This window comes from Pan paniscus, chromosome 8 (genome assembly GCF_029289425.2).
Source record: "Pan paniscus chromosome 8, NHGRI_mPanPan1-v2.0_pri, whole genome shotgun sequence".
In the NCBI taxonomy this organism is placed as follows: Eukaryota; Metazoa; Chordata; class Mammalia; order Primates; family Hominidae; genus Pan; species Pan paniscus.
Genome location: NC_073257.2, coordinates 59,107,449 through 59,135,426, shown reverse-complemented (window position 1 = coordinate 59,135,426; position 27,978 = coordinate 59,107,449). Strand labels below are relative to the sequence as shown.

At 35.2% G+C, this 27,978-nt stretch overlaps 2 protein-coding genes across 2 annotated transcripts in view; both read right to left on the bottom strand.

The window, feature by feature from the left end:
* LOC100969124 (anthrax toxin receptor-like) overlaps positions 1-27,978 on the bottom strand; it is a 748,177-nt gene that overhangs the window by 608,077 nt on the left and 112,122 nt on the right.
* LOC129393065 (arf-GAP with GTPase, ANK repeat and PH domain-containing protein 14-like) overlaps positions 1-27,978 on the bottom strand; it is a 57,114-nt gene that overhangs the window by 24,859 nt on the left and 4,277 nt on the right. The window contains exon 4 of the mRNA XM_063607675.1: positions 26,526-26,560. Coding sequence (XP_063463745.1) covers positions 26,526-26,560 — 35 coding nt within the window. The remainder of the gene's footprint in view (positions 1-26,525; positions 26,561-27,978) is intronic.

Sequence of the window (27,978 nt, the reverse complement as noted above, 5' to 3'; positions counted from 1 at the left end):
ACTCAGGAGAAGAGTCTGGAACTGTGGTTTCAGAACGAGCTTATCCAACAGTAAGAAGAGGACTGGGGCATACCTTTTAAAATAATAATGATATATTTATAATCATCCTAGTGTGATTTATTTACCTTTTAGTAAATCAAGTTCTCAGAAAAATAAAGTAAAAAAATCTTAACATTACATATGCAGGACTTAATCTGAATAATCATAAATTTTCATAAGCATAATTTACATACCACACCATAGTAGCTGTGATATAGTAAATTAATAAGTTTTCTGACTATGGTTTAGCTCTTTCATTCTAAGAATAAAAAAGATTCTATTATGTCACAAGACATGTATCTGGATGGTTAAAAAAATCCAATCATACATAACTGAAGAAAATATAGGTATTTTAGTGGAATAAGAATGTGATATACGAAAACAGAAAAATAAATAACTTCAATGTTACTTAAAGAAATAGAACTAACAAAGATGCGTCATGGAAGAGAGGATAGTTCTCTAAAAACACATAAAATAACTTTCTAAGATGAAAATTTTACATATGTAAAAGCATTTGTCAATGAAAGTAATAATAATTCCATTCATGCATTTGTTCATGTATAACCAATAACTTTCTTGTGATGTCATAGAAAAAATTCAAGCATCAAATCAAAAAGCAAATTTTAATAGGTAAGAAACAGTGGCCTTTAAGCTGACAATATATTTGTTTGAATAAAAAATATTATTACTTTAAAATAATCAAATTAGCAAAATAGATGAACATCTTAATTTTTGGTATGTGTTTAAATATCAGGACATTTACTCATATTCTTCATAAACAGAGTCATAAGTCTTAGTAGATGCTGCCATGTGTAGGCAGGTTGTCTTCTCTAATTATCCTCAGTCCCCACCATTCCATAGTGTCCCCAGTAGAGATACTACTGACATTTTTCATTTGTTGCCATAATTTAGCTGTTGTTTTTCATAGTCAGCTTGCCTTCTTTATTTTAATATTTATATACCATGTAGGCATCTCAGTGTTTCACTCTTGCTGTGAGACAGCCATAGATCTCTTTTGACCTAGAGTTTTTTATTCTTTCTTTTTCAAAATTATTTTCCCTAAAAGAATGGAACCTATAAGCCTCCAAATAGTGCATTTAAACTCAATCACATCTAGAAAACAATGCTAAACTATTCAGAAAGAATGAAGAGAATAAGTGAATTCTCCAAACCCAGAGCTAATGAGTGCCAGCTCTGAAAATGAAGTCCTTGATTCTTGACATCTGGCCTAGTGTGCCTAGGAAGTATAATCAGTTACTCTGACTCAGTCATTTTAATAATTGAAGTAAACTACTTAATAGTTAAACATTATATACTTAAAATACTTAAATTAGCTTAGATATAATCAAAGAATTTCACTTTTTAATTCCAAATAATGAAGTGTTTGGTTGTAGGGTATTAGATCTTTCATGGAAGAAAGTAGTCCCATAAGTCTAAGTACAAATTTCAAATGTAAAATAAAACTGATCAAGCCAGAGACCAGGTTTGGCAAAAAGTATCACATGATATGACTTGTAAAATGTCAATTATTGTGAACAGTTTTTAAAAGACCTCATCAGACCATATTGCATGTACTCGTAAAGGGGAAAAGAAGTAAATATCAGCGTGTATTGAATACTTTATACCCATTATACATCGGGCTTTTTAGATTCATTCTATCATTTAATTTTCACGGACATGCTGGGGATAGGGTATTGTTATCATCCCTATTCTTTAGTGAGAACTAAGATTTACAAAAAAAATAAGTAAATTTTCCAAAATTAATTACTAATAATGTGTACACAGACCATTTCCAAATTCATGAGATAATTGCAGTTTTAGTTACTTTAGGCTGTTAAATTACCGTAGACTGGGTGACTTAATCAGAAAACGCTTGTTCTCACAGTTCCAGAGGCTGGAAAATTTAAGATAAAGGTGCTTGCACATCCAGTGACTGATGAGGGCCTATTTCTTTGTTTGCACATGGCCATTTTCTCATTATATACTGACATGGCAGAGACTGAGAGAGAGAAAGAGATTATCTCTTTGGTGTCTCTTCCTATAAGAGTATTAATCTCATTCACCAACTAATTACTTCCCAAGGGCCCACCACTGAATACTATCACACTGGGGACTAGGGTTTCACCATATGAATTTTGAAGGTACATAGACATTCAGTTTTAGCAATTGCTAACAATATTACTCTTACACAACCATTTCTCTCACCTAAATATTTTCAATCAATTATTTAATAAATGGAAGCAGTGGGATTACCTTGTCATGACCATAAGAATTTATCTGGGAGATGTGTATGTATGTGTGTATGTTTATCATGGGGAGAAGTTTGTGAGTAGAAGCAATGGATTGAGAATCTGGATAATAAGAAAATATTCTATTGATCCTGGTGATTTGAATGTAAGATAGGAGCTGGTTGTCAACTGATTTAATCAGTGGGTATTTCAGTATGAGGCATACTTGGTGACTAAGCTTTCATGTGGTAATCTGAGGTGAATATTGACATAGAATTAGAATTATAACTCACATAAATTCACACAAAAACATTTTTACATTGCCTACTGATTTTTATACATATAACCAAGAAATAAAGTATATGGTGGCTACCTTTCTCTAGGGATTTATAGGGTAATTAGACAAACTCTTCCAATAATTATAAAAATAAGAATTGAAATAACAAGTGCATATTCTGAATTACAAAAATCATTCAAAGTAACAAAAAGCTTATATCTTTGATCCCAATAACCTATTTTAATTTTCTTTTTAAAATAAAAATGTTAGAGGCAAAACAAAAGTGCCATAACTAAATCAAGTACAGACAAAGGAAATAGGAATGAGAAACAATGTATGTGTGTTTGTATGTGTGGGCATGCCTATAGGTATAGTTGTGTGTGAATTAAAATGAACACACTTGTTAATTGAATAAAATACAGTAAGTGTTTGTATATGTATCTGCATGTTTGTGTTGTATTTTGGAGTTGTTATTCAGCTTTTACAGAATGTTCAAATAGAAAACCAAATAGGATTGTCACCTATATTGCATAAATAACCAGAGAAAAGTCACTTAAGTGGCCATAAAAGAAATGTTGAAAATAAATGCAGAGAATTATATTTAGAGTAAGAATACCCACATGTATTACAGTCCCCAAAAAGCAATTAAGCAGAAGAAATTGCTTTTAGAGCTTGGAAAGATTTAAAGTGTTACCATTAAAGTTTGAGTTGGGTGTTACTCCATGAAGAGAATATATCCTTAAACACTGCTGCCCTGTGCAGAACATACTCACTTTGTGGACAAAGACATAAAGGCTCCGATACTGGACCTGTTGCTGGTTAGAAATGTCTTCCCATGACAAATGGAATCTAATTAAACTAAAAGGCTTCTGCACAGCAAAAGAAACTACCATCAGAGTGAACAGGCAACCTACAGAATGGGAGAAAAATTTTGCGATCTATCCATCTGACAAAGGACTAATATCCAGAGTTTACAAAGAATTTAAACAAATTCACAAGAGAAAAACAACCCCATCAAAAAGTGGGCGAAGGAAATAATAGACACTTTTCAAAAGAAGGCATTTATGTGGCCAAAAACATATGAAAAAAGCTCATCATTACAGAAATGGTCATTACAGAAATGCAGATCAAAACCACAATGAGATACCATCTCGGGCCAGTTAGAATGGTGATCATTAAAAAGTCAGGAAACAACAGATGCTGGAGAGGATGTGGAGAAATAGGAACACTTTTACACTGTTGGTGGGAGTGTAAATTAGTTCAGCCATTGTGGAAGACAGTGTGGTGATTCCTCAAGGATCTAGAACTAGAAATACCATTTGCCCCAGTAATCCAATTACTGGGTATATACCCAAAGGATTATAAATCATCTACTATAAAGACATATGCACACATATGTTTATTGCAGCACTATTCACAACAGCAAAGACTTGGGACCAACCCAAATGTCCATCAGTGATAGACTGGATAAAGAAAATGTGGCACATATACACCATGGAATGCTATGCAGCCATATAAAAGAATGAGCTCGTTATTTGCAGGGACGTGGATGAAGCTGGAAACCATCATTCTGAGCAAACTAACACAGGAACAGAAAACCAAACACCACATGTTCTCACTCAGAAGTGGGAGTTGAACAATGACAACATATGGGCACATGGAGGGAAACATCACACACTGGGGCCTGTCAGGGGGTGGGGGGCAAGGGTAGGGATAGCATTAAGAGAAATACCTAATGTAGATGACAGGTTGATGGGCAGCAAACCACCATGGCACACATATACCTATATAATAAGCCTGCACCTTCTACACATGTATAACTTAAGTATCATAGAAAGAAATGTCTTCGTTAATAATATTTCTCACCTTTTCTAGATATAAATTTAATTCACAATAGGGCAGGGCATGGTGCCTCACACCTATAATCCAAGCACTTTGGGAGGCTGAGGCAGGCGGATCACCTGAGGTTAGGAGTTCAAGACCAGCCTGGGCAACATTGTGAAACCCCGTCTCTACTAAAAATACAAAAATTACTACTTGGGAGGCTGAGATAGGAGAGTCGCTTGAACCCAGGAGGCAGAGGTTTCAGTGAGCCAAGATCACGCCACCACACTCCAGCCTGGGCAATAGAGCGATGCTCCATCTTAAAAAAAAAAAATCAAAATAAAATAAAATAAAAAATAAAAATAAAATTTAATTCAAAGTTGTAACCAGCCTAAATTGAAAATGTTTCTTAAGAAAAAGATTGAGACTTTATGTTTTAGATAATTGTGTTTTTATGACAGAATACCTACACACACAAACACACACACAAACAAACAAACTAAAGAACTTTTTCTGTTATATACCAAATCATATTTTTATTAGTGTGGTTAATTTTATCTCTCTGTGTGTTTCTCTCTCTCATCAATTTATTTATTATCTATCTCTTAATCAATCCATCCATTCATCCTTCCATTCAATCTTCTATTACTTTTAATATTTTTAAATAAACTGCCTTGTTGTTGTGATTTGTATTAATGTAGACTGGCAGAGCATGATATGACAGACTTTTATTTGCATGGAATCTCCTGAAATCAGCTAATAATTCACTATGGACTCTATTTACTCAGATTAATAACTGTGCAGAAATGTCATTATCTGAAGAGCACAAATCTGGGGACAGACAGAATTTTAGTCATGGGCTCTGTCATTGACTGACTGTGTGATTTTGGTTGCTTAAATAATCTAGACTCTAGTCTCCTCAATTATAAAACAGGAATAATAATGGACTTAACTTTATTATATGTTAAGCAACATAAATTGCTTCAGGTATTCAAAGAAGATAATTAATGCTGTGGATTAGGAATCTGAAATAGAAGCTTGAATTCCCAGGAGCGAAACAAATTTAGCAATACTTGCACGACTATTGGAGAACCAGGCCACTTAACAGGTATACATATGCCCCTCTGGCTACCTCCTAGATATTTTCTGCCACGTCAGCAGTAGGCAGAGGACCAGTTGGCTTAGTGTCTATATTGTTTACATGTGGCAGCTCAAACAATGTGATATGAATATGAACTAAGGAGGGAGACACTTCACACTTAACATCTGTTCTTCAGTTTCCCCAACAGGATGCCTCCAAATGTGAAAGGAAACTCATCAATAACAAGCTGAGAAATGAGTCTAAACAACTGACATTTTGGAATAACATATTTGACATTTGTGAGGTCCACCGGTTGTGGCTTAATCAAGAAAGCCATCAGATATCCACAGTATCCATCTTTTAGGCATACACATCTAAGAAACACATCCATTTGTCTTAATTTAAATCCATATTTTAACTTTCAAAATATTATTTCATGGATATTTTGCCACACAATTATGCTAGTTTTTACTATTTTCTCCCCTAATGTGTAAAAGAACAAGAGAATACAAATTCCTTGGCATGTCAGTTATTTAGTCATTTCAAATTTTGATATTTCCGGAAGTCATAAGAGGATTCTTCTCTCACAGATGTGATTATAAAACACATTTGATTTACCAACTTTTAGTCTTCTGTTTTCTACAAATTAGCTGTCTTGTGCAAATGGAGAAATAGCATATGTATTTGGTACTAAGTTTCCCTCGTAGTTGTCAGAACCTCACCAGGTCTGATTTTATTGTTTTGTAGGAACTGGGCTTTAAAAAAAATCAGACCATATGATAGTTTTGATATTAAAACTCTTCTGAAAGACTAAGTGAATGAACTAGTCATCTATATTCACTGATTAAAAACAAAATAAGACAAACCTACTCCATAGTATAGTACTTTGGGTTTGTCTAATTAAAAAAAAATTCATTTACAAATACCATTTCTGAGGGACAATAGCATTTCTCTAGGATACATCTACATACATGCAAGTGAAGAAAATAGCTTTTGTATTTACTTTATGTCTTGTAGGAGTTGTATAGCTACATAAGAGTATTGTAATACAAGAGGTACATCATAAAAACTGCTTTGTTATATGTTGTGTGCATGTATATTTGTGCATTTACATATCAACAGCATACTCACTGTTGTTCAGTAGCGTATTTTGTGATGAATGATGAAACCAGTACAAATTAAATGTGAATTTGACTTATGAACTCTTCACATCCACTACCTCATAAACATTACAAGCTAGAGAATGTAGGGATTTGAATCCACAAACCACAGATGTCAAGATTAATACATTACGTTTTGATTACTTGAAACTGCCTGTACAATTGAATTTACAGTTCTTTTTTAAAAAAGAAAATAGAACTGAGAAGAAGTGCTACAGCAATCATACTTTGTGATTTAAAAGAAAATAAATACTACTAGTTCATGCCCAGAAAAACAAAAACAAAAACAAAACAAAAAACTATGGGAATTTTATTACCCTTATCTATACTCTCCCACCTGCAAGAAAAAATTCCTCTCCTCACAATGAATAACCCTGGGTAGAGGAAATATCTCTGCTTAGTTTTAGAAGGAAGAGAAAAAAAAAAAATTCTGAAACATTCGTATGTAAATAAGAATCTGAAGGAAAAGGCAATGTGGAGAATAGGGCATGATTTCACCTCTGGGAGGGAGATGTAGCCTGGCAGGCTCACAGCGACTTTTTCATAGTCAGAGCCACCTACCCAAAGGTAGAAACCAAAGCAAGTGTAAATCAGAAAAATAATCCTCAGTATATTACATTTAATGTCAAAACATACTTTGTAGAATATATGAACTGCAGTCTTATTTTGAGAGCTAATCTAGAATTATGATTATATTTGGAAGCCTGATTCTGTTTGCCTTATTTGGTCCATTTGGTTGTACATTAAGGCTTGAACAGAAGGTTTGTGCTATAAAGCTGTCTTTAAATAGGCTCCATGACATTTAAAGTTATCTGCTCGGAAATAATCAACTTTTTCAAATTCATAATAGCCTTGCTTTGGGGAAATTAGTTTCGATTTGATGAGCAAATGGATCACTAAGGATCACTGAGGTGGGGAGTAGTGATGGGAAGCAGTCATAGAAACCACTAGTTAACATATGTCACGGCTAATAATATCAGGTATTTTGATGCTAGTGTCAATGAGATCCAGCATGCCAGTTAATTTCAAAGAAAATAAACAACAACAAACACTTTGATTGTGTTATACAACCTGCAGTCATTATTTCCTATTAGCTGTTATCTACCTGTGTGTTTATCCATTGATTGATTCATCAGTGTGTGTATGTGTGTGTGTGCATTTCAGAATGGAATGAGTGATGAAAATTATATTCTTTCATGCACAGATATTTGTAGAGGTCCTGCTGTGTGCCAGATATTAAGCAATTGCAATTGAGTAAAATAGTATTTAAAAACTACTCACTGCCTTCAAGGAGCACAGGGTCTAACTAGGGAACTCAGACAAGTAAATAGGCAATTACAATGTAGGTTAGTTCTGGGGATCAGAAAACAAAACCCCCAAATGAAAGGCTCAGCAGCAGCCTCAGAAACAAACGTTTTTCTCTGACCTTCTCCTGTCCTCTTGTCTCTCAGTTTTATTCTCCCATAAGGCTGGCCATGGAAACTAGAATCTCTCTTCCACAACAGTGGGTCATAGTAAACAGAACCCCTAGAACCCCTTTTCTTTAAAGCTAGCCATAAAACCTAAATATATTACTCTGATTTTTCCTCCACTTTATCTGTGTGAAAACTGGCCATAAAGAAATTATCTGACTTACCTCATTTGACTGAACATCTTAAGACCCCCATTCCAAAGATGTTGCTGCCCCATAACCAGAAGAAGAAAAAACACATGCTTAGAAATGTCAAGAAAAATCTAGACTGACAGGCCTTGCTGGGTTTCCCCACCCAGTCTATTAGCATTATTAGGTCATATACCTTTCTTCCAATAGTATTTCTACACAGCTGTCCATACTTTGTTAATTTCCCCTGTATCTTAGGGTCTGCATTTGGAAGGCTGCCGTGTATACTCATTAAATGAATTTCTAAGTCTTTTTTTCCTCCTAATCTGCCTTTTGCAACTAGATTTTTAGTAAAACCACAGTGGGACAAGGGCCTTGGCATCCACAGCATCCACAATAGCAAGTCTTATAATACAAGGTTAAGTACAGAATGAACCCACAATGAGGAACATAAAATTTGAGGAGCTTAATATAAAATATGGAATTTGCCAATTCTTTCCCAGTGAAAACAATAACATACAGCACATATTTTTCTGAAGCAGAGACAATACCTTCTTACACATTAATTTTATCACTGATAAAATGATTAATTGTATCACTGATAAAATGATTAATTTTATCATTAATTTTAAAGTGAAACACAATGGTCATTACTTGCCCAAGCTTAAGAAGCTAATTATTAGGCAAGGCACTGTGGCTCACACCTGTAATCCCAGCACTTTGGGAGACCGAGGCGGGCAAATCATGAGGTCAGGAGATCGAGACCATCCTGGCCAACATGGTGAAACTCCATCTCTACTAAAATACAAAAAAAAAAAAAAAAAAATTAGCCAGGCATGGTGGCACGCACCTGTAGTCCCAGCTACTCAGGAGGCTGAGGCAGGAGAATCACTTGAACCTGGGAGGCAGAGTTGCAGTGAGGAGAGATTGTGCCGCTGTACTCCAGCCTGGCAACAGAGTGAGACTCCGTCTCAAAAAAAAAAAAAAAAAAAGAAGCAGCAGCTAATTATTATCAGAGTTGTGAGTAGAATCCAGGATTCCAAATATGAATCCAATGCTTTTTGCCTAAGTTATGCTGCTTCAATTTACATTTCTTTTTTTAAATAGTAGAAATTAGTGGAAATGAAACATTTGTAAAGTTAAATCTTCTTGCTTGTTTTTCCTTTATTTTTTCTCCAGTTTGCAATGAAATCAGTATAACAAGTAAAAATGCAAATAGATAACTAATCAAATTAATGGCTTACAATTGAAGAATAACATCATATAAATGCTACTACTGATCTTAGAAGTCCCATCCATTTCAACGAAAGCTATATTTGGGAATTCCACAACTCAGTCTGCTCTCAGTAGGGATGAAGGAAATTGTTTCTGTATCTGGCCAAACTATTATGGAGTTTGGGATACATTCTGTTAAATTCTGTACTTTGATGTGATGTAATATAATCCAGAATAATACATTTATGCTACATACAATGTTTCATTAGAGATTTAATGAAAAAACACTCTGATCCCCCTCTGTGATACTATTTTAAAAAGAAGCTCATTATGATAATTAAATATAAATGCAGGTGTAGGCTGCCTAGGTTAATAAAGACCAGAAAAATGAGCTGGCCATTCTAGAACTTTGTTCTCAGCTGGAGGAGAATCGATAACATCGATAACATTGTAGGCTCACTCTTGGCTCTAATTGACACTCAGAACAATAGGATTGAATACTAAAGCTCGTCTCAACCAAATTGAATTGGCAATAATGCCTTTACATCCACAACTGATTTACAGGTTAACTGTAAGACCAGTGCCTTTGTTATGGAGGCAGATCAATTTTATCCAAAATATATGTTTAAACTTATTAGCATTTTGGCTCTGGAATCAGTAAAGCCTGTGAATCTGTTCACAGTGAAACATTCACTAGCTTGCTGAGACTGAACATTTCTGAGATGCTCTGAGTTCTAGTTATTTTTTAACTCTAAAATAGATGTAAAATTTCAGGAAAGAGATCAAGAATTTTTGGTATATACCAAGTACTAAGTAATAAATGTAGACTCATTAAATGTGAAGGTAGACTATAAAAAGAAAGTGGCTATAAAGGAAGTTATCTATTTGAAATTTGTGAAATCTGAACTTTACCAGTCTAGAGCAGAGGTCAGAAAATGTTTTTTTTTTTTCAATTGGCCAGATAATAAGTGCTTTAGTTTTTTGTAGGGTATATAATCTTGGTTGAACTCAACTCATTGTAGCAAAACAGCAGCCACGAGTATATGCAAATAAATTTAAATGGTTGTATTGTCACACACACAAAAAAAAGTTTACTAAAACAGATAGGAGGGAGTGACATAAGCAAGATGTCGCATTTGGCAACTCCAAGCTTCTGTCCCTCCATAGCAATATTGAAAAATGAGTAGAAGCCATCAGAATCAACATTGTCAGAACACTGGAAAACAGACAGGTTTATAGCAACACAGTGAACACTAAAGCAATAAAATGTCAATGTAAAAATAATAAAAAATCATTGTGGCAGTTTTACTTTCCCTTTCTATAACCACTCCCCAGTTGAAGAGCAGTCTTGCAGACAGCAGCCCACGTTCCCAGTGTGAGAGAATAGTCCCTGTTTCCAGAGGTAGAAGAGACAACTTCATTTGCAAATTATTTTGGCCTATTTTAACCTATATGGGGGCTACCTGGAGGAATGATGTAAGGTGCTTTCATCTGTTTTGTCTATTGCACAGCATATCCAAGCGGTAAAAGTGGTGGGAGTTGCTTAAATATATTGTTGGACTCCTAAGAAACCTAAGCTTGAGGCAAAAGACATTTAAGATATATAAACAAACATCCAAGGCCTGGAAACACAATAAGAACAGAGATTTTCCTTGGAAAATTAGGGTAATAAAAAACACCCATGAGTTAGGAGAGATTTGAAAAGCCTCATACATGCCAATTATACAGTGCATGTTCAAAAAATACCTAAGAAGTCCATAAGTTTTATAGTGTTTTGGATCTTTGTTTTGTCTGATACTGATCCCTAAACTTTTATTTTTTCAACCTTTATTTTAAGTTCTGGGGTACATGTGCAGATATGCAGGTTTGTTACATAGGTAAATGTGTGCTATGATAGTTTGCTGCACAGATCAACTCATCATCTAGTTATTAAGCCCAGCATCCGTTAGCTATTCTTCCTGATGTTTTCACTCCTGCCACCCCCTACCACCCTTAACAGGCCTCAGTGTGTGTTGTTTCCCCCCATGTGTTCATGTGTTCTCACGGTTCAGCTCCCACTTATAAGTGAGACCATGCAGTGTTTGGTTTTCTGTTTCTGCATTAGTTTGCTGAGAATAATGGCTTCCAACTCCATCCATGTCCCTGCAAATGACATAATCTTGTTCCTTTTTATGGCTACATAATGTTCCATGGTATATATGTACCACATATTCTTTATTTAGTCTACATATCCCTAACCTTAATGCAAGTCTGGCTAAGTGTTTAAAGAGGTACTCAGACAGAGCCAAACAGTAAAGACAGAGAGAGGTTGTTTGGTTGGTTGTTGTTTTTTTTAGTTCCTGGTGTTCAAGAAAACTCTGTCAAACATTAGCTGAACAGAAAAAGCTAAAGAACAAAAACTTTATTCACAATATATGCAACAAATATATTTGCTGAAAAACAATAGAGAAATGTCATTATACCAAGAGTTTACTACAGCCTTCAATAATTACAAAAGAGCAAACTCTGAGAAGTAGGAACATTTGATTTCCAGAATCACATTGTAATATTCAAGGGTCCATTTTTTTAACAAAAAAAATCACAAGGCATACAAAGAAATAGAAAATAAGACTTATTTAATAGAACAAAATAAATTAACAACTACCATCCCTAAAAATGTCTAGATATTGTAATTACCAGCAAAAAGATTATTTTTAAAAATTATCTTAAACATGCTCAAATAATTGAAGGAAAACCTGAACAACTAAATAAGAAAAATCAGAAATATAATAAGTGAACAAAATAAAAATATCAATAAAGAAAAACTATAAAAGGAGCCAAAAATTCTGGAGCTTTAAAGTATAAAAACTGAAATAAAAAAATTAAATAGAGAAATTCAACACAAATTTTACCAGCCAAAAGGCAAAATCAGGAAATTCACAATAGGGTGATAGAAATTATCTATTCTATCTATCAAGTCTGAGAAGTAGAAAAAAATAATAAAGAAAAGTAAATGGCACCTAAGGGGCTTGTGAAATGCCATCAAGGGGACCAACATATGAAGGAGAATCCCAGAAAAAGACGACAGAGAGAAAAGGCAGGACAAATATTTGAAGACATAATGGCTGAAAACTTTCCATATTTGATGAAAGACATAAATATACAAATTCAAGAAACATGAATAAACATCAAGTAAGATAAAGAGATCCACACTGAGACATACAGTTGTCAAATTATTGAAAGCTAAAAACAGACAATTTTGCAAGTAGCTAGGGAAAATCAATGTATTATTTACAAGGGATTTTCAATAAGATTAATAGCTGATTTCTCATTATAAATGATGGAGGTGAGAAGATAGTGGAATAACATGTTTTAGTCCTGAAAGAAAGACCAAAAACAATAACAACTACTTACTGAGAATTCTTTATCTAGCAAAACATTCTGTGATAAATGAGTAAAAAATTAATACATTTAAAGAGAAACAAAAGATGAAGGAGTTTATAACTTGCAGACCTGTCCAATGAAAAATGCTAAAGAGATTCCTTCAGGTTGAAATGAAAAGACACTAGACAATAACTTAAAGATGAATGAAGAAATAAAGGTTTCCTGGAAAAAGTAAGTCCATGGGAATTATAAAACTTAGCATTATTTTATTTTTAGTTTATAACTCCATTTTTATTTTCTATATGTGTTGAAAAAAATTATAAAAATAATTATAAATTTATGTTATTCAGCACAGAATGTATATGAATGTAATTTGTGAAACAACATGAAATGGGTAAGGGGACTACATAGATATGGAGTGTTTCATGCTATTGAAATTATGTTGGCATTAATTAAAACATAGATGATTATAAATTTATTAAACAGAATCCTTATGGCAGTTAGAGACAATTTTTTTAAAATGCACACATAAGAAAATGACAAAACTTTTTAAAACATTTCACTATAAAAATCAACTAATCACAAAAAAAGTATTAAGGGAAGAAATGAACAAAAATTATAGAAAACAAGAAGCAAAATGGCAGTAGTAATTCTCATCAATAATTTCTATAAAAGTAAATGAAGTAAACTTTCCAATTGAGAGGCAAAAGTCAGTGTAATGGATTTTTAAAATCATACAACTACATATTTTCTATAAGAGACTCAATTTAGATGCAAGCCACAAATAAATTGAAAGTGAAAAACAGAAAAATATATTCCATACAAATGGTAACCAAAAGAGAGGTGGTGTGGCTCTACTAATATGACATGAATTGACTTTAATTTGACCACTGTTACAATTGGAACAAGGGCATTAAACACTAATAAAAGGATCAATTTATCAAGAAGATATAACAGTTATAAATATGCACACACTAAACAACAGAGCCCCCAAAATATACGAAGCAAACATTGGCAAAATTTAGGGAAAGAATGTGTAGTTCTACAATAATAGTTGGAGACATCAATAGGCCACTTCAAATTCTTGATAGAAAATCTGCAACAAGGAAATAGGGGAATTAAAGTATAGTGTTTATATAAATCAACTATACCTAATAGACATACACAGGACATTCCACCCAACAACAGCAGAATACATGTTCTCTCTGATAGCCCATGTGTTAGGCAACAAAGAATTCTTCAATACATTTTAAAAACATTAAACTTATACAAAGCATCTTCTCAGAACACAATGGAATGGAACTTTAAATCAACAGCAGGAGAAAAACTGAAAAATGTACAATATATGGCAATTAAACCATGAGTGCCTTTTCAAGCAATGGATCGAAGGAGAGAAATTACAAATATCTGAAGATATGTAATAACACAACATACTAAACTTATGAGATGAAGCAAAAGCAGTGCTCAGATGAAAATTTATAGTTGTAAGAGCCTACATTTAAAAATGTACAAAAGATCTCAAATCAATAATATAACTTCAAACTTTTATGAACCAGAAAAGAAGAGCAAATTAAACACAAGTAGAAGGGAGGAAATAATGATAATTAAAATGGAAATAAATAAAATACAGGGCAGGAATTATAGAGAAAGAAATAATAAAACCAAAAGCTGATTCTATGAAAAAATCGACAAAATTGACAAATCTATACTGATAAAGAAGAAAAGAGATAATAAATAACTGAAATCAGAAATAAAACTGGGGCTATTACTACTGACCTTATAGAAATAAAAATGATTGTGAGAATAATATGACCAAATTAGGCCATAAACTAGATAACCTAGATGAAATTGTTGAATTTTCTAGAAACACACTAATTACCTAAGCTCACTCAAGAAGAAATAATAAATATATGTCAACAGACCAATAACAGGTAAAGAAATAGAAGTTGTAGTAAAAAACCCACCCAATCAAGAAAATTATGATACCTACCAGATGGTTTTGTTTTTTGTTTTTTTGTTTTTGAGACGGAGTCTTGCTCTGTCACCCAGGCTGGAGTGCAGTGGCGCGATCTCGGCTCACTGCAAGCTCCGCCTCCTGGGTTCACGCCATTCTCCTGCCTCAGCCTCCCAAGTAGCTGGGACTACAGGCGCCCGCCATCTCGCCCGGCTAATTTTTTGTATTTTCAGTAGAGACAGGGTTTCACCGTGTTAGCCAGGATGGTCTCGATCTCCTGACCTCATGATCTGCCTGCCTTGGCCTCCCAAAGTGCTGGGATTACAGGCATGAGCTACCGCGAATACCAGATGGCTTTAATAGTAACTTCTAGGATACATTTAGAGATGAACTGGCAGAAATTGCTTGGCAAACTTTTCCAAAAACAGAAATGGAGATATTACTTATTAATTCATTCTATGAGACAAGCATTTCCCCTAGTGTAAGTTCAGATGAAGAGATCACAAGTAAAGAAAATTACAGGAGAATATTTTTTACACATATAAATGCAAAAATCTTTACCAAATACTAGGAAACCAAATTCCTAAACGGGATTGTGCCCTATGACCAAGAAGAATTTATCTTATAAATGCAAGAGTAGTTCAACATAAGAAAACCAATCAATGTAAAGAAGCACACTGAAATTACCGATGTAATAGAGCAAAGAAGAAGAAGAAAAAAAAGAGATCAATTCATTGACACAGAAATAGCATTTGACAAAATTCAACACACCTTCATGATAAAAGTCACTGAGCATATAGAAGGGAATTTCCTTAACCTAATAAAGAACATTTTAAAAATACCCCCAGCTAACAACCTATTCAGTGGTGAAAGACTGAACACTTTTCTTTCAAATCAGGAACAAGACAAGGATGTCTGCTTTAATCACTAGTGAACATTGCAACTTCTAGCAGAGCAATCAGCAAGAAAGACAAATAAGAGGTATCCAAACTGGAAAGGAATAAATTATTTCTCCTTTCAGATTACATAATTATATATATTTAAAAAATCTGAAGAAAATCCATCAGAAAGCTACTAGAGCTAATAAAAAATTCAGCAAAACTGCATATTACAAGGTCAACACACAAGATTCATTCATGTCTCTATATGCTAGAAATAAATAATCCAAAAACAAAATTAGGAAACAAATTCCATTTATGATAGTATCTAAAAGAACAAAACACCTAAGAATAAATTTAATGAAAAATGTGAACACTTGTACACTGAAAAGAGCAAAGCATCACCGAAAGAAATTAAAGAAGTTCTAAACAAATTGAAAGCAACCCTGTGTTGATGGATTTGAAGACAAATTAATAGTGCTAAAATAGCAGAACTACCAAAGCTGTCTAAAGATTCAATACAATATTTAGTAAAATTCCAACAGTCATTTTACTGAAACAGTACTGAATTGGTACTGAAATACCAATTCTCAAATTCCTAGAATTGTACATGGAAATCCTAAAAAACAAAGACAAAGTTGGAGGACTCAAACTCTACCATTTCAAAACTTATCAAAAACCTACAGTAATTAAAACAGCATGGAATTGGCATAGGATAGGTATATAGATACATGGAATAGAATTGAATCCAGACATAAACCATATATTTATGGAAATATTTATATTTCCATAATATAAATATGAAATATTTATTTTCAACAAGCCTGCCAAGTCTATTCAATGGGCAAAGAAAAATCTTCAACAAATGATGTTGGGACAACTGAATTTCCAAAGGCAAATTAAGGTTAGGCTTCATCCCATATACAAAAATTAACTCACACCATGTGTAAAAAATTTACTCATACTATATAAAAAATTTATTCAAAATGAATCGATGACTCAAATATGAGAGCCAAAACCATGATACTCTTAGGGATAAATATGAACTGGGGTTTGGCAATGGATTTTTAAATATGACACCAAAAATACCACAGCAACAAAAAACTAGATAAGTTGAACTTTATCAAAGTTGAAAACATCGGTTCATCAAAGGACATTATTATGAAGAAAGTGAGAGATAGCTTACAGAATGGAAAAAATATTTGCAAATCATATATCTCATAAGGATTTAATATCCAAAATACATAAAGAATCTTTAAAACTCAATAACAGAAGACAAAGAACCTATTTTTTTAATTTCCATAGTTTTGTGGGGAACAGGTGGTGTTTGGTTACATGAGTAAGTTCTTTAGTGGTGATTTGTGAGATTCTAGTGTACCCATCCTTGATCATTAGTGATGTTGAGCATTTTTTCATATGTTTGTTGGCCATTTGTGTATCTTCTTTTGAGAATTGTCTATTCATGTCCTTAGTCCACTTTTTGATGGGATTGTTTGTTTTTTCTTGTTGATTTGTTTGAGTTCATTGTAGATTCTGGATATTAGTCCTTTCTCAGATGTACAGAGTGTGAATATTTTTTCCCGCTCTTCGGGTTGTCTATTTACTCTGCTGACTGTTCCTTTTGCAGTGCAAAAGCTCTGGTATAAAAATAGGAGCATAAACCAATGGAACAGAATAGAGAACCCAGAAATAAATCCAAATACTTACAGCCAACTGATCTTCAACAAAGTAAACAAAAACAAAGTGAGGAAAGGACACCTGTTTCAACAAGCAATTGTCCTGCCTCAGCCCCCCGAGCAGCTGGGACTACAGTCTTATGCCACAACGCCCGGCTAATTTTGTTGTTGTTGTTGTTGTTGTTGTTGTTGTTGTTGTTGTTGTTTTTCAGATTTTTAGTAGAGACAGGGTTTCATTGTGTTGGCCAGGCTGGTCTCGAACTTCTGACCTCAGGTGATCAGCCCGCCTCAGCCTTCCAAAGTACTGGTATTACAGGTATGAGCCAGCACACCTGGCCTTCTTCACAACTATTATGATGACAGTAATAAAAATAAATAAATAGATAAATACATAAATAGAGAGAGAGAATAGGGGGAGGAAAAAGGGTTAGCCAAGATGTGGATAAAGTTAAAGACACTTACATTGGTGGTGGGAATATCAAATTGTGCGCTTACTGTGGAAATCAATTTGGAGGTTAATCAAAAAGCTAAACATAGAATAATTCCACTTCTAGGTATATACCCAAAATAATTCAAGCGTGACTCAAACAGATACTTGTACACCAGTGTTTTTTTTTGCAGCATTTTTTACAATAGTCAAAAGGTAGAAAAACCCTAACAGATGAATCTTTAAGCAATGAATAGTTGAACAAAAATGTTGTACATAAATACAAAGGATTATTATTCAGCCATAAAAAAGAATGATGTTTTGATACACACTACAGCATAATGAACCTTAAAAACATTTTCTAAGTGAAATAAGCCAGACTCAAAAGGACAAATATTGTATGATTCCAAACATATGAAATATCTAGAATGGGAAAATTCATAGAGATAGAAAATATGTTAGTGATTACTAGGATGTGAGGGGAGAGTTAAAAGGTGTTACTGTTTTATGAGTATAGTTTTTGTTTGGAGTGATGAGCTAATTTTAGAAATAGATAGTTCTGATGTTTATACATTTTGCATGTAATTACTACCATAGAATTATACACTTAAAAATTTTTAAATGATGTATGTATATCATATTGAAATTTTAAAAAGCAAACAAATAGGAGGTGCCTAAGCTTGACTCATGTTCATTAATTTGCTGACCCCTTTATTATGGCAGTGGTTAATATATTTTAGAATTTAAAATTCACTTAAAAGATGTGTTAAAAGACAGATTGCTGTTTCCTTAGTTTCTGATTCATTCATGCTGGAATGGTACCCAAGAATTTGCATTTCTAATACATTTGTGTATGATGTGGATGCTGTTGGTCTGTTGATCACACTTAAAAAACTTCTAGACTACATTATGCCTAAAACAGTTCCTCTGTCTCATCAGTGCAGTTGTTTAATTGATTTGTTTTTTTTTCTCCAAGTAAAGAGATTAAGTTATTCTAATCTAATAACATGCTAATATAGTTTGGCTCAGTCAGGCAAAATCAATCATACATATGAAATCATTAACAGCTGAAAAGAAATAGAGAGAGACAAAGTTGGGAAGAGATTAAAAGTGAGAGCTGATGTAGGATTGTCTGGATGGAACTAACATCCCAGTTCCATCACCTTTCTCCTCTGTAACACTGGAACAGGTAATGAACTTCCCTGAGATTTAGATTCCCTTGCCTGTAAAGGAGAATAAATAACAAAAATTCCTCATAGAGTATTTTGAGGATTACATGGGATACTGCTTATAAAGTTGCTAGCAAAATGTCTGGTACATAACAAGTCCTAATAAACAGTTACAGATGAAAAAAAGATGGACAGGGAATAACATTCATGACAAATCAATCTGAAAAATGTTGATGTAAAAAATTCTAGAACTCAGGATATCTTCACAAAGTCGGTGTATTAAAATAAATATGGCATAAACCCTCCAATGTGAGCCTTATAAAAAGAGGAGATTTGCTTATTATGAAAAAGAGAAAGAGTGGAGGGTCTATGAGGTAATTATTAATATTAGTCTTATTAAATATTAGCACATTTCATTAAGTGTGTACAGCAACCTCAAGCTGGTGTTATTAACTGAACTTGGGAGAACATTTGAGCTCATGAACTATTCACATTGTTCTAAATCTAAGTAAAAAAGTGATAAAAGAGAGAGTGCAGAAGCTAGTTAAAATGTGTTTTCCATATATAAAAATATATATAATATATAAATAAATATATATTATATATAAATAAATATAAATAAATTTAATATTTATAAATTTAAATTTTATAAATATATTATATATTATATATAAATAAATATTTATAAATTTAAAAGTTATAAATATATTATATATAATATATAAATATTTATAAATTTAAAATTATATATAAAAAGATATAAATATATATGTAAATATATAATATATAATATATCTAAATATAAATATATTTAATAATATATAATATATATAAAAATAAATATATTTAATAATATATAATATATAAAAATGTAAATATATTTAATAATATATAAATAGATTATATATATATAAATGTAGCTAACAGTTCCAACAATGTTCAAATAAGGCAAAGGCCCAGCTGCAACCAATCCAGTTGTTTCTGTCCCTCACTTTCCTTTTGCTGTCCATAAATCTTCTTCCACCACGTGGCTGCGCTACAGTCTCTCTAAATCTGCTGTAATTCTGGGCGCTGCCTGATTCTCCCATCGTTCATTGCTCAAACTACTTTAAATTTTATATATATATATATTTTACACAAAGAATAGGCTGAGTTAAATATACATCTTGCTGTTTGCAGTGACCATTCTGGCTTATCATTACAGATGTCTTGTTTTCTCCTATAGAACTAACACACTTTACTACTTTTCAAGACAGATTGTTACACTGATTCTATGATTGTCGTTAAGAGAAAAATTTCAACCAAATTAAATGTAAAGTAGTATGAGCAATGAATGATGGGAGAATCAGGCAGCACCCAGAATTACAGCACATTTAGAGAGACTGTAGCGCAGCCACGTGGTGGAAGAAGATTTATGGACAGCAAAAGGAAAGTGAGGTACAGAAACAACTGGATTGGTTGCAGCTGGGTCTTTGCCTTATTTGAACATGGTTGGAACTGTTAGCTACATTTGGCCAAAACTCAGTGATTGGTACAGATGTGGGCTACAGTTGGCTTACAACTTCACTTGTTATAGTTCATGATGTATAGAAAAACCTTTAGGTTGAACTTTAATATGTAAGGAGGCAGCTTTAGGCTAAACTTGATTTAACAATTTCCCTCTTTGGGTCATTTTCTCAATCTTGAGATATTGACCAAAACTTTAGTTATTGATGTTACTATTACCATGGCTCTTGAAACTTACTGGGAAAGAGCAGAACAGTGAGTTTGGCAAAGATGGGAACAAGGACCGAGTAGAGGGTATGTCCATATGTTGGAACATTCTGTTTACAGAAGAAAAACAAAACCTGGTCTGTTCTAGAATCTGTTTGCTATGTTTTCCATGATCAAACGTAGTTTGATTATGTTACATTTAGCACAAGCAACCCCAGTTTTGTCTGGTTTGGTCTGTTGGGGCCTAGTGCATGAGCTCAGTCCAAAACAATGGCCTCCCATAATTTCATTTAAAAGAATCCCCTTTTTTTTAGGTCATGTTCTCACTTAGGTGAGAGTGTGACCAAACTTAGGGCCTTAGCACCACTCTCAGTTACCATCATTGTGGATTTCTGGTCTCAGCATGTCATTCATAAGTTACGGTGTCCTCATGGCTGCACATTTCTTTCAGCTCTTGTCATTCCAGTTAAAGAGAGACCATTTGACATTCTAGAGATGTCTGCATGCAAACATTTAACACTTTTAAAGAGAATATAGCACACCAGAAAGACTATTATTATGACTATCAGTAGGATAATACCAAGAGTTTGGAGTGTGCTCCTTACCCGGGGTCCCCACAAACCAAACCACCTAAAATTAAATAGATCAAAGGATGAGCTACATGAAGAGTCTACTCACTTAACTAAGGAGTCTCTTCATTAATCCCCTACAACTAAATCTATAATATGTGATGTTTTCCCCATAGGCCATAAGTGCCAGCAGCTGTACAGATACTTCTGTTTAGCTAGTAACTTATCCAGATCAATTCTATTATTTAGCATAACTTTCACAAGAGAATTTAAACTTTATTGTGTAACCATAGCCTTTACAGTAGAATCTGCTTTAGAGCCTATCATGAGGAATACATTTTTAATCTTTGCCGCTTTTATTCCAAACTATGGAAAAAGGACCTAACAAATGATGCCCTTTTAGAAGAGTGAAAGCCTCCCAGCGATGTTCTCCTTAACCCATGATGTGGGTTAAGAGGAGTAAATCAATGTTCTGTTTCTGACTGATTATGAGGCAATGTACGTACCATTAAAGTTTCTCATCTACATTGGGCCTTCATTTTTGTCTATTAAGGTATAAGGTTATCCATGTATAAGGCTGGCTGCAAAATCCTTCACAAATAAAAGTATACCCCATAAATGCACACAAGAGAACCCTTTCACTTCTATTATTCATAGAAGCATAAGCAAGGGACAAATAATCAAAGATAAGAGGCTCATGATAGTAGAGAATTCTTGATCCATGATCTTGGGAAAACCTGTTCACATCAAGGATGCCATCTTCTGGGGAGAAACCCCCCTGGTTAGCTTTTCTTTAAGGCTTCTAATGGGTGTACAGTTCCAAGAGTGTAAAGGGAGCCTTCTCAGTTGTGAGATTATGAACCCGAGGTTCAAGGTCCTGAAGTTTTGCTGTAGTGTGCATGCCAATGACAGTCTTTCTTTGATGTTCTCAGAAGATCAGTCTTCAGGTTCTAGTTTATGAAGGCATTGATTGTCCTCAGTGAACCATAAAAACCTTACTTTACCTGGTAAAAATACACTGTAGTATAATTATCTACTGCTATAAAGATGGCAGTGGCACCCCATCTGGAGCAGCCACTGCCGTCACATCAGCTACAGCGGTGAAACATGGTAAGGAGCTGGATACAAGTGGGAAACATGCCCCTTCTGAGTTGGTGGAGTTAGAGCTTCCTGGGAACAGTTGCAGCAGCCCAAGTAGTGGCTGCAGACCTGGGCCTCCCATTCCATGGAGCACGCAGGACACCTGTCCTTCAAGATGCAACTACAGATGCCCAACCCACGGCTGCAGAGTCAGGCATCTCTACACTCTTGGGGGCACAGGAAAAAAACCCAGGCCCTTGCAGACTTGGAGGTATCTTCTGCTCCCATTGCCTGGCTCCTCCCCACTCTTGACATCTGCTCTGATCTTGGAGCAAGGTTGTGGGTAGGCTCAGGTGCTGTTGCAGCCTGGTGGGTGTGCACATGCTTGAGGCAGTGCTGATACACCAGTACCATACTGCCTCTGGCCCCTGCCCAGGCTTTGGGCACTGACAAGCATGGGAGGGAAGCTGAGGAGATGCTGAGGGCAGCTTGGCACTGGCCTGCAGGCATCCTTTGGCACAAATAGCCTGGGTGCCATGAATGGCAGCAGGAGGCAGACAGGCTCCTGCACAGAAGGGGGTGGGTCCTTGGTGAGGCCTTTCCTTCAGGCCGGGATGGGTGTGAAGGCTGGGGTCTGGGCTGCCAGTCCCGTGAACCATAGTGTAAACTTGTGATGCCTTTTCTGGGGCCATCCATGGCCTCTCATCGACCGATCAGTGTGCATTTCTTCCTTTCTGAGACCCATAAAAGCCCCAGGCTCAGCCAGAACTGAGCAGACACTGGGACAACCAGCTACAGAGAGCAGCTACCCACTCCAGGGCCTCATCTCTTCCGAGAGATGCAGATATTGGGATGCCCAGCTGCAGAATGGAGGTGCCCACTCCAGGACATCCTCTGAGTTATTCTGTCACTCAATATAGCTCCTCTTTGCTCACCCTCCACTTGTCTATATACCTCATTCTTCCTGGAGGTAGCACAAGAACTTGGGACCTGCCAAATGACAGGACTAAAAATGCTGTAACACAAACAAGGGTGAAGCATGCCCCTTGCTCACCATGTTGTGGATGACAAGAAGAGAGAAGAAAAAAAGAGCTGTGGCTCTATGGGAACCCAGACCTGGGAGCTCCCCAGGCCAGAGCTGTGACTCCCGCTATGGGACCCTGTGGTTCCTGGAGTCTGCAAGCTTCCAGGTACAACTGTGTTCCCTTGTAACAGCCATGGAAGCTGCTTGTGGTGTGTCTGGTCCAGCCAAAGCCTTATAGTGAGCTAGCACTCATGCTGGCACCTGGAGCTGCCTGTCCCAGCTGCAGCAGCTGGTGTGCCTAACTGTGTTAAAATATTGAATGTAAAGCATGAATTATTATCTAATAGTAGTATCTATTTTAATGTCACATATTGGTAAATATTGCCTTAATAATGATTATGAGTCAGGAACTGTTCTTAGTACATGTTATATCAATGAATCTTTTCAAATAGTCCATCGATGTTGTGAAGTAATGGGAAGCATATGGCAGTGGATAAACTTTGAATGAAAATATTAAACAAGGCCTTAGGAGAAAAGTGTAATATGCTCATTATAGATACATTAATTTAAAAAATTTTCTGGCTTGATAACATTATACTCAAATTAGACTTTGATTTAAACATAGGTCCTAAATTTGGATTAAATATAATAGATTGACCACAAATTTATTTCGTCTCCCTCCGGAAGCCTCATTAGTCATAAAATAAAGGTTACACCCATGACCAGCACAGAAGGTTGACAGAGATAATTTTTAATAAATGCTGAGACATAAAAAGTAGATAAAGGAGTGGTAAATAACACAGAAACACAACTTTGGTGACTACAGAAAGTGACTGGAACAGAAGCAAGCCAGTTTGTCTTGCAGAACTAAAGGCAGGTTGTGAACTTACAGGCAAATGGCACTTCGGAAAGTAGGGTAAAATGTAAAAAAAAAAGCCAGCAAGGTCAGTTGCAAATCTCTAACTAGAGCCCCAAGTCCACCTGTCCTTCTATCTGACAAGAAACTTAGATATGTGTTCTCTGGATATATCAAACCTGAGAATTTCTGGCTCAGAGATACCATGGCTTAAACCTGAGATATAAAGAAAACTGTACACCAAAAATGGAACTCCAACTTTCTTCGCTAACTCTGCTTTTCCTTTCCGGGCCTGCTTTTACTTTCCAGGCAGAAAATTGGGAGATCTTTCTCAGAAGAAACTGAAATGTCTTCAATAAAGATCCCCAGATAATACACTGAGGTCTCCCAAATGAAAAGCTAGTCAGGCTTCTAAGGCCTCACACTGAGTGCTATCAGTTAACAGAAATCCTGCTTCCAAATAAAGCAGGCCAGGGACCACCACACATTGGAGGGAAGCCTCCAAGAAAAGAGATCAAAACAATAGAAAAAAGGAATTGATAGGACCAGTCAAAATCAGGAGCAAAACTTTAAAAAAAAATCTTAAAACACTCAAAAAATATAAAATTCAATAGAAATAGTAGAGGATAAAGTCACAGAATATCCCAGAACTAGAATAAAAAGACAAACTGAAAAAAATAGAAGGGGAAAAATTAAAAATCAATGCAGGTGTACTGGTCTAAGCAGCCTAGCATCTGAATAACAAGACTATCAGTAAAAAGGTAACAGAGAAAATAAAAAAAAATTCTCAAGAAGAGATAGTCTGCAGGTTTAGTAGCCTCAATAAAATGAAAAGATCCCCAACAAGCTGTTATAAAATTTCAGAACCTTAGAGAGAGAGATTCTAAAAAGCTTCCGCAGATAACTAAAACCTGGTTGTAAATAACGTATCCCACACTGGCAATAGATTCAAGAACAACACTGTAATAAGAGCACAACTGCAAAATGTCTTCAGAACCATACAATTTAGATTCAACCTAGAGGTGTACTCTCTATCAAAGAGAAGGGATTTTAACATCTCCACCTAGGAAAATGTGTTCAAGTACAACTAGAGACGATAACAGGACAGAAGGAAACACAGAATCTAGGACTCAGGCGATCCCACACAAGACAGCAGTTACGTGAGATCCCAAAAGACTTTAAGGAGTTAGCCCAGAAAAGCAGACATCGAGCATATCTAGGGAAACCCATGCTATATTGAACTAGGATGACAAAAGGCCAAAGCAAGTTGCCCCCCACACAAACATAAAAAGGAACAGATGTGTTTTCGCAGATGGAAAATATCTTTGAAAGGCATGTGATAAATGCTACAATACTTGGGGGAAAAACAGCTGTTAGAAAATAGGCAAATGAATATACTCAGAAAATTAGCTTCATGCTAAAAAATAATGGATGTGAAAGCAAACAGAGCACCCAGAGGCTACTTAATGATATTTGGATAGATAAACTAACGTAGGCTAGGAAAAAAGAAGATCCAGGAGAATTGCAGAAGTGCTCAGATTTCAGAACTGTTTCAGAGACAGGATGAAGGACATGGAATGCAGAGGCACAGTGAAAACACCATATGACTTAGCAGTGAATAATATTTGCAGAGTCATAATCATGTAAATATTACTGATTTAATTAAAAAGTGTGCTACAATTGGAAGAAACACAGGGAGAAACATAAGATCATGGTGTAGCGGGGAAGGTATGCTTTTACCTGCTGTGATAGAAAGTCAATAGACAGTGCTGGCAATTAACTTAGCTATTCTATTTTTGTTCTTTCATTAAAAATAAGATTAAATATTTAAGGCACTTTTTTTTTTTTTTTTTTTTTTTTGAGACAGAATTTCGCTCTGTCGCCCAGGCTGGAGTGCAATGGCGCGATCTTGGCTCACTGCAACCTCCGCCTCCTGGGTTCAAGTGATTCTCCTGCCTCAGCCTCCTGAGTAGCTGAGATTACAGGCATGCACCACCACGCCCGGCTACTTTTGTATTTTTAGTAGATACAGAATTTCACCATGTTAGTCAGGGTTGTCTCAAACTCCTGCCCTCAGATGATCAGCCTGCCTCGGCCTCCTAAAGTGCTGTGATTACAGACGTTAGCCACCATGCCCAGCCTTAAGGCAGATCTTTTGAACCAGACTATTGAAATTTAACTTAAATGTCAGAAATCTTTAAAAGGTGGACACGCTAAGCTAAACACTTTTCTGGGTAAATTTAATACTCAGGAAAATAGAAGAGATTTAGAAAATCCACAAAAAGAGGTCCATGCTACCACCGCCAGGTCCACATCGTAATTTAAAGAAATCAAGAGAGACATCCTTTTATGTCAAACTATCAATTTCTTAACTATTTGAGTGTTTACTTACATGGTTTGTACAGTTGCTTCTTCTTATTTCTACAACTAAGAATAAAAAAAAAAACTGGTCACTTCTGATACAAATACCATAAAATAAAAGTAGTTGTTAACATCTTACTGATTACTCCTATGTAAAATGAGACAAAATTCCATTTAAAAAATAATATTCAATAATTTAAAATTTAAATTACCTGGCATGATTAATTTCATAAGTCAAATCTAAAAACTTAGTTTTTCATTTAGTTTACTTTTTGTTTCTATTACATACAAATGAAAGAATCCTCATGTACAAAAGAAAAGGGCAAAAAAATTAGGCCAGATGAAAAATTTAGCTAATAAAAAGTTTAACTGTTGCATATATGAGCCATGATCCATTAGTATTCTCTCATTCTGCATTTACACATAGCTTACTTTAATTATCAGACTCTAAGAGCTAACAGCTCTAAGAACTACTTCCTGACCAGACACCTATCTCTAGATGCAACAGAATCCCTGTAAGCATCTTGAACCACACTTAGTGGTTATCTACTAATATGTCACTAAAAACAAAACAAAATTAAAAAACGGTCTTTACACAACTGGAAAGTAACCTATCTTAAATTTTTTTTTTTTTTTTTTTTTTTGAGATGGAGTCTCACTCTGTCACCTAGGCTCGAGTGCAGTGGCGGGATCTCAGCTCACTGCAACCTCTGCCTCCCAGGTTCAACTAATTCTTCAGCCTTAGCCTCCTGACTAGCTGGGACCACAGGCATGTGCCACCATGCCTAGCTATTTTTTTTTTTTTTTTTTTTTTTTTTGTATTTTTAGTAGAGACAGAGTTACACTGTGTTAGCCAGGATGGTCTTGATCTCCTAACCTCGTGATCCACCCACCTCAGCCTCCCAAAGAGCTGGGATTACAGGTGTAAGCCACAGAGCCTGGCCTAAATTTTGATGTTAAAATGAGTATACAAACCTAATTGGACATGGTGTCTGCAGCACAAAAAATCATTTTTTTTTTCCCTAAAAAGAGGCCAGAATAATAAAAGCCCCAAGAGGGACTTGGGCCATGCTTTGTTTCCTACACTGCCTCTGCCTTTGATGCTGGAAGGGCCTTGTAGGCAAAAGTTCCTACCACTGAAGAGTGAGGGACATGGAATAGCTTTTCTTTTACTGCTTCCATGCTCTCTAGGTGTGAGAAGCCCATGGCTCTGGAAGGAACTGGGAAATACAATTCTGATATGTTTTGGATATGTTGCCCCTCCAAGTCTCATGTTAACATGTGACCCTTAATGTTGGAGATAGGGCCTAGTGGGAGGTGTTTGGGTAATGGCAGTGGATTCCTTATGAATGGCTTGGTCCCATCCCCATGGTAATAAGCAAATTCTCATTATGGTAATTTAAAAGACTGTGGTACTGGCCAGGTACGGTGGCTGAAGCCTGTAATCCCAGCACTTTGGGAGGCTGAAGCGGGTAGATCACTTG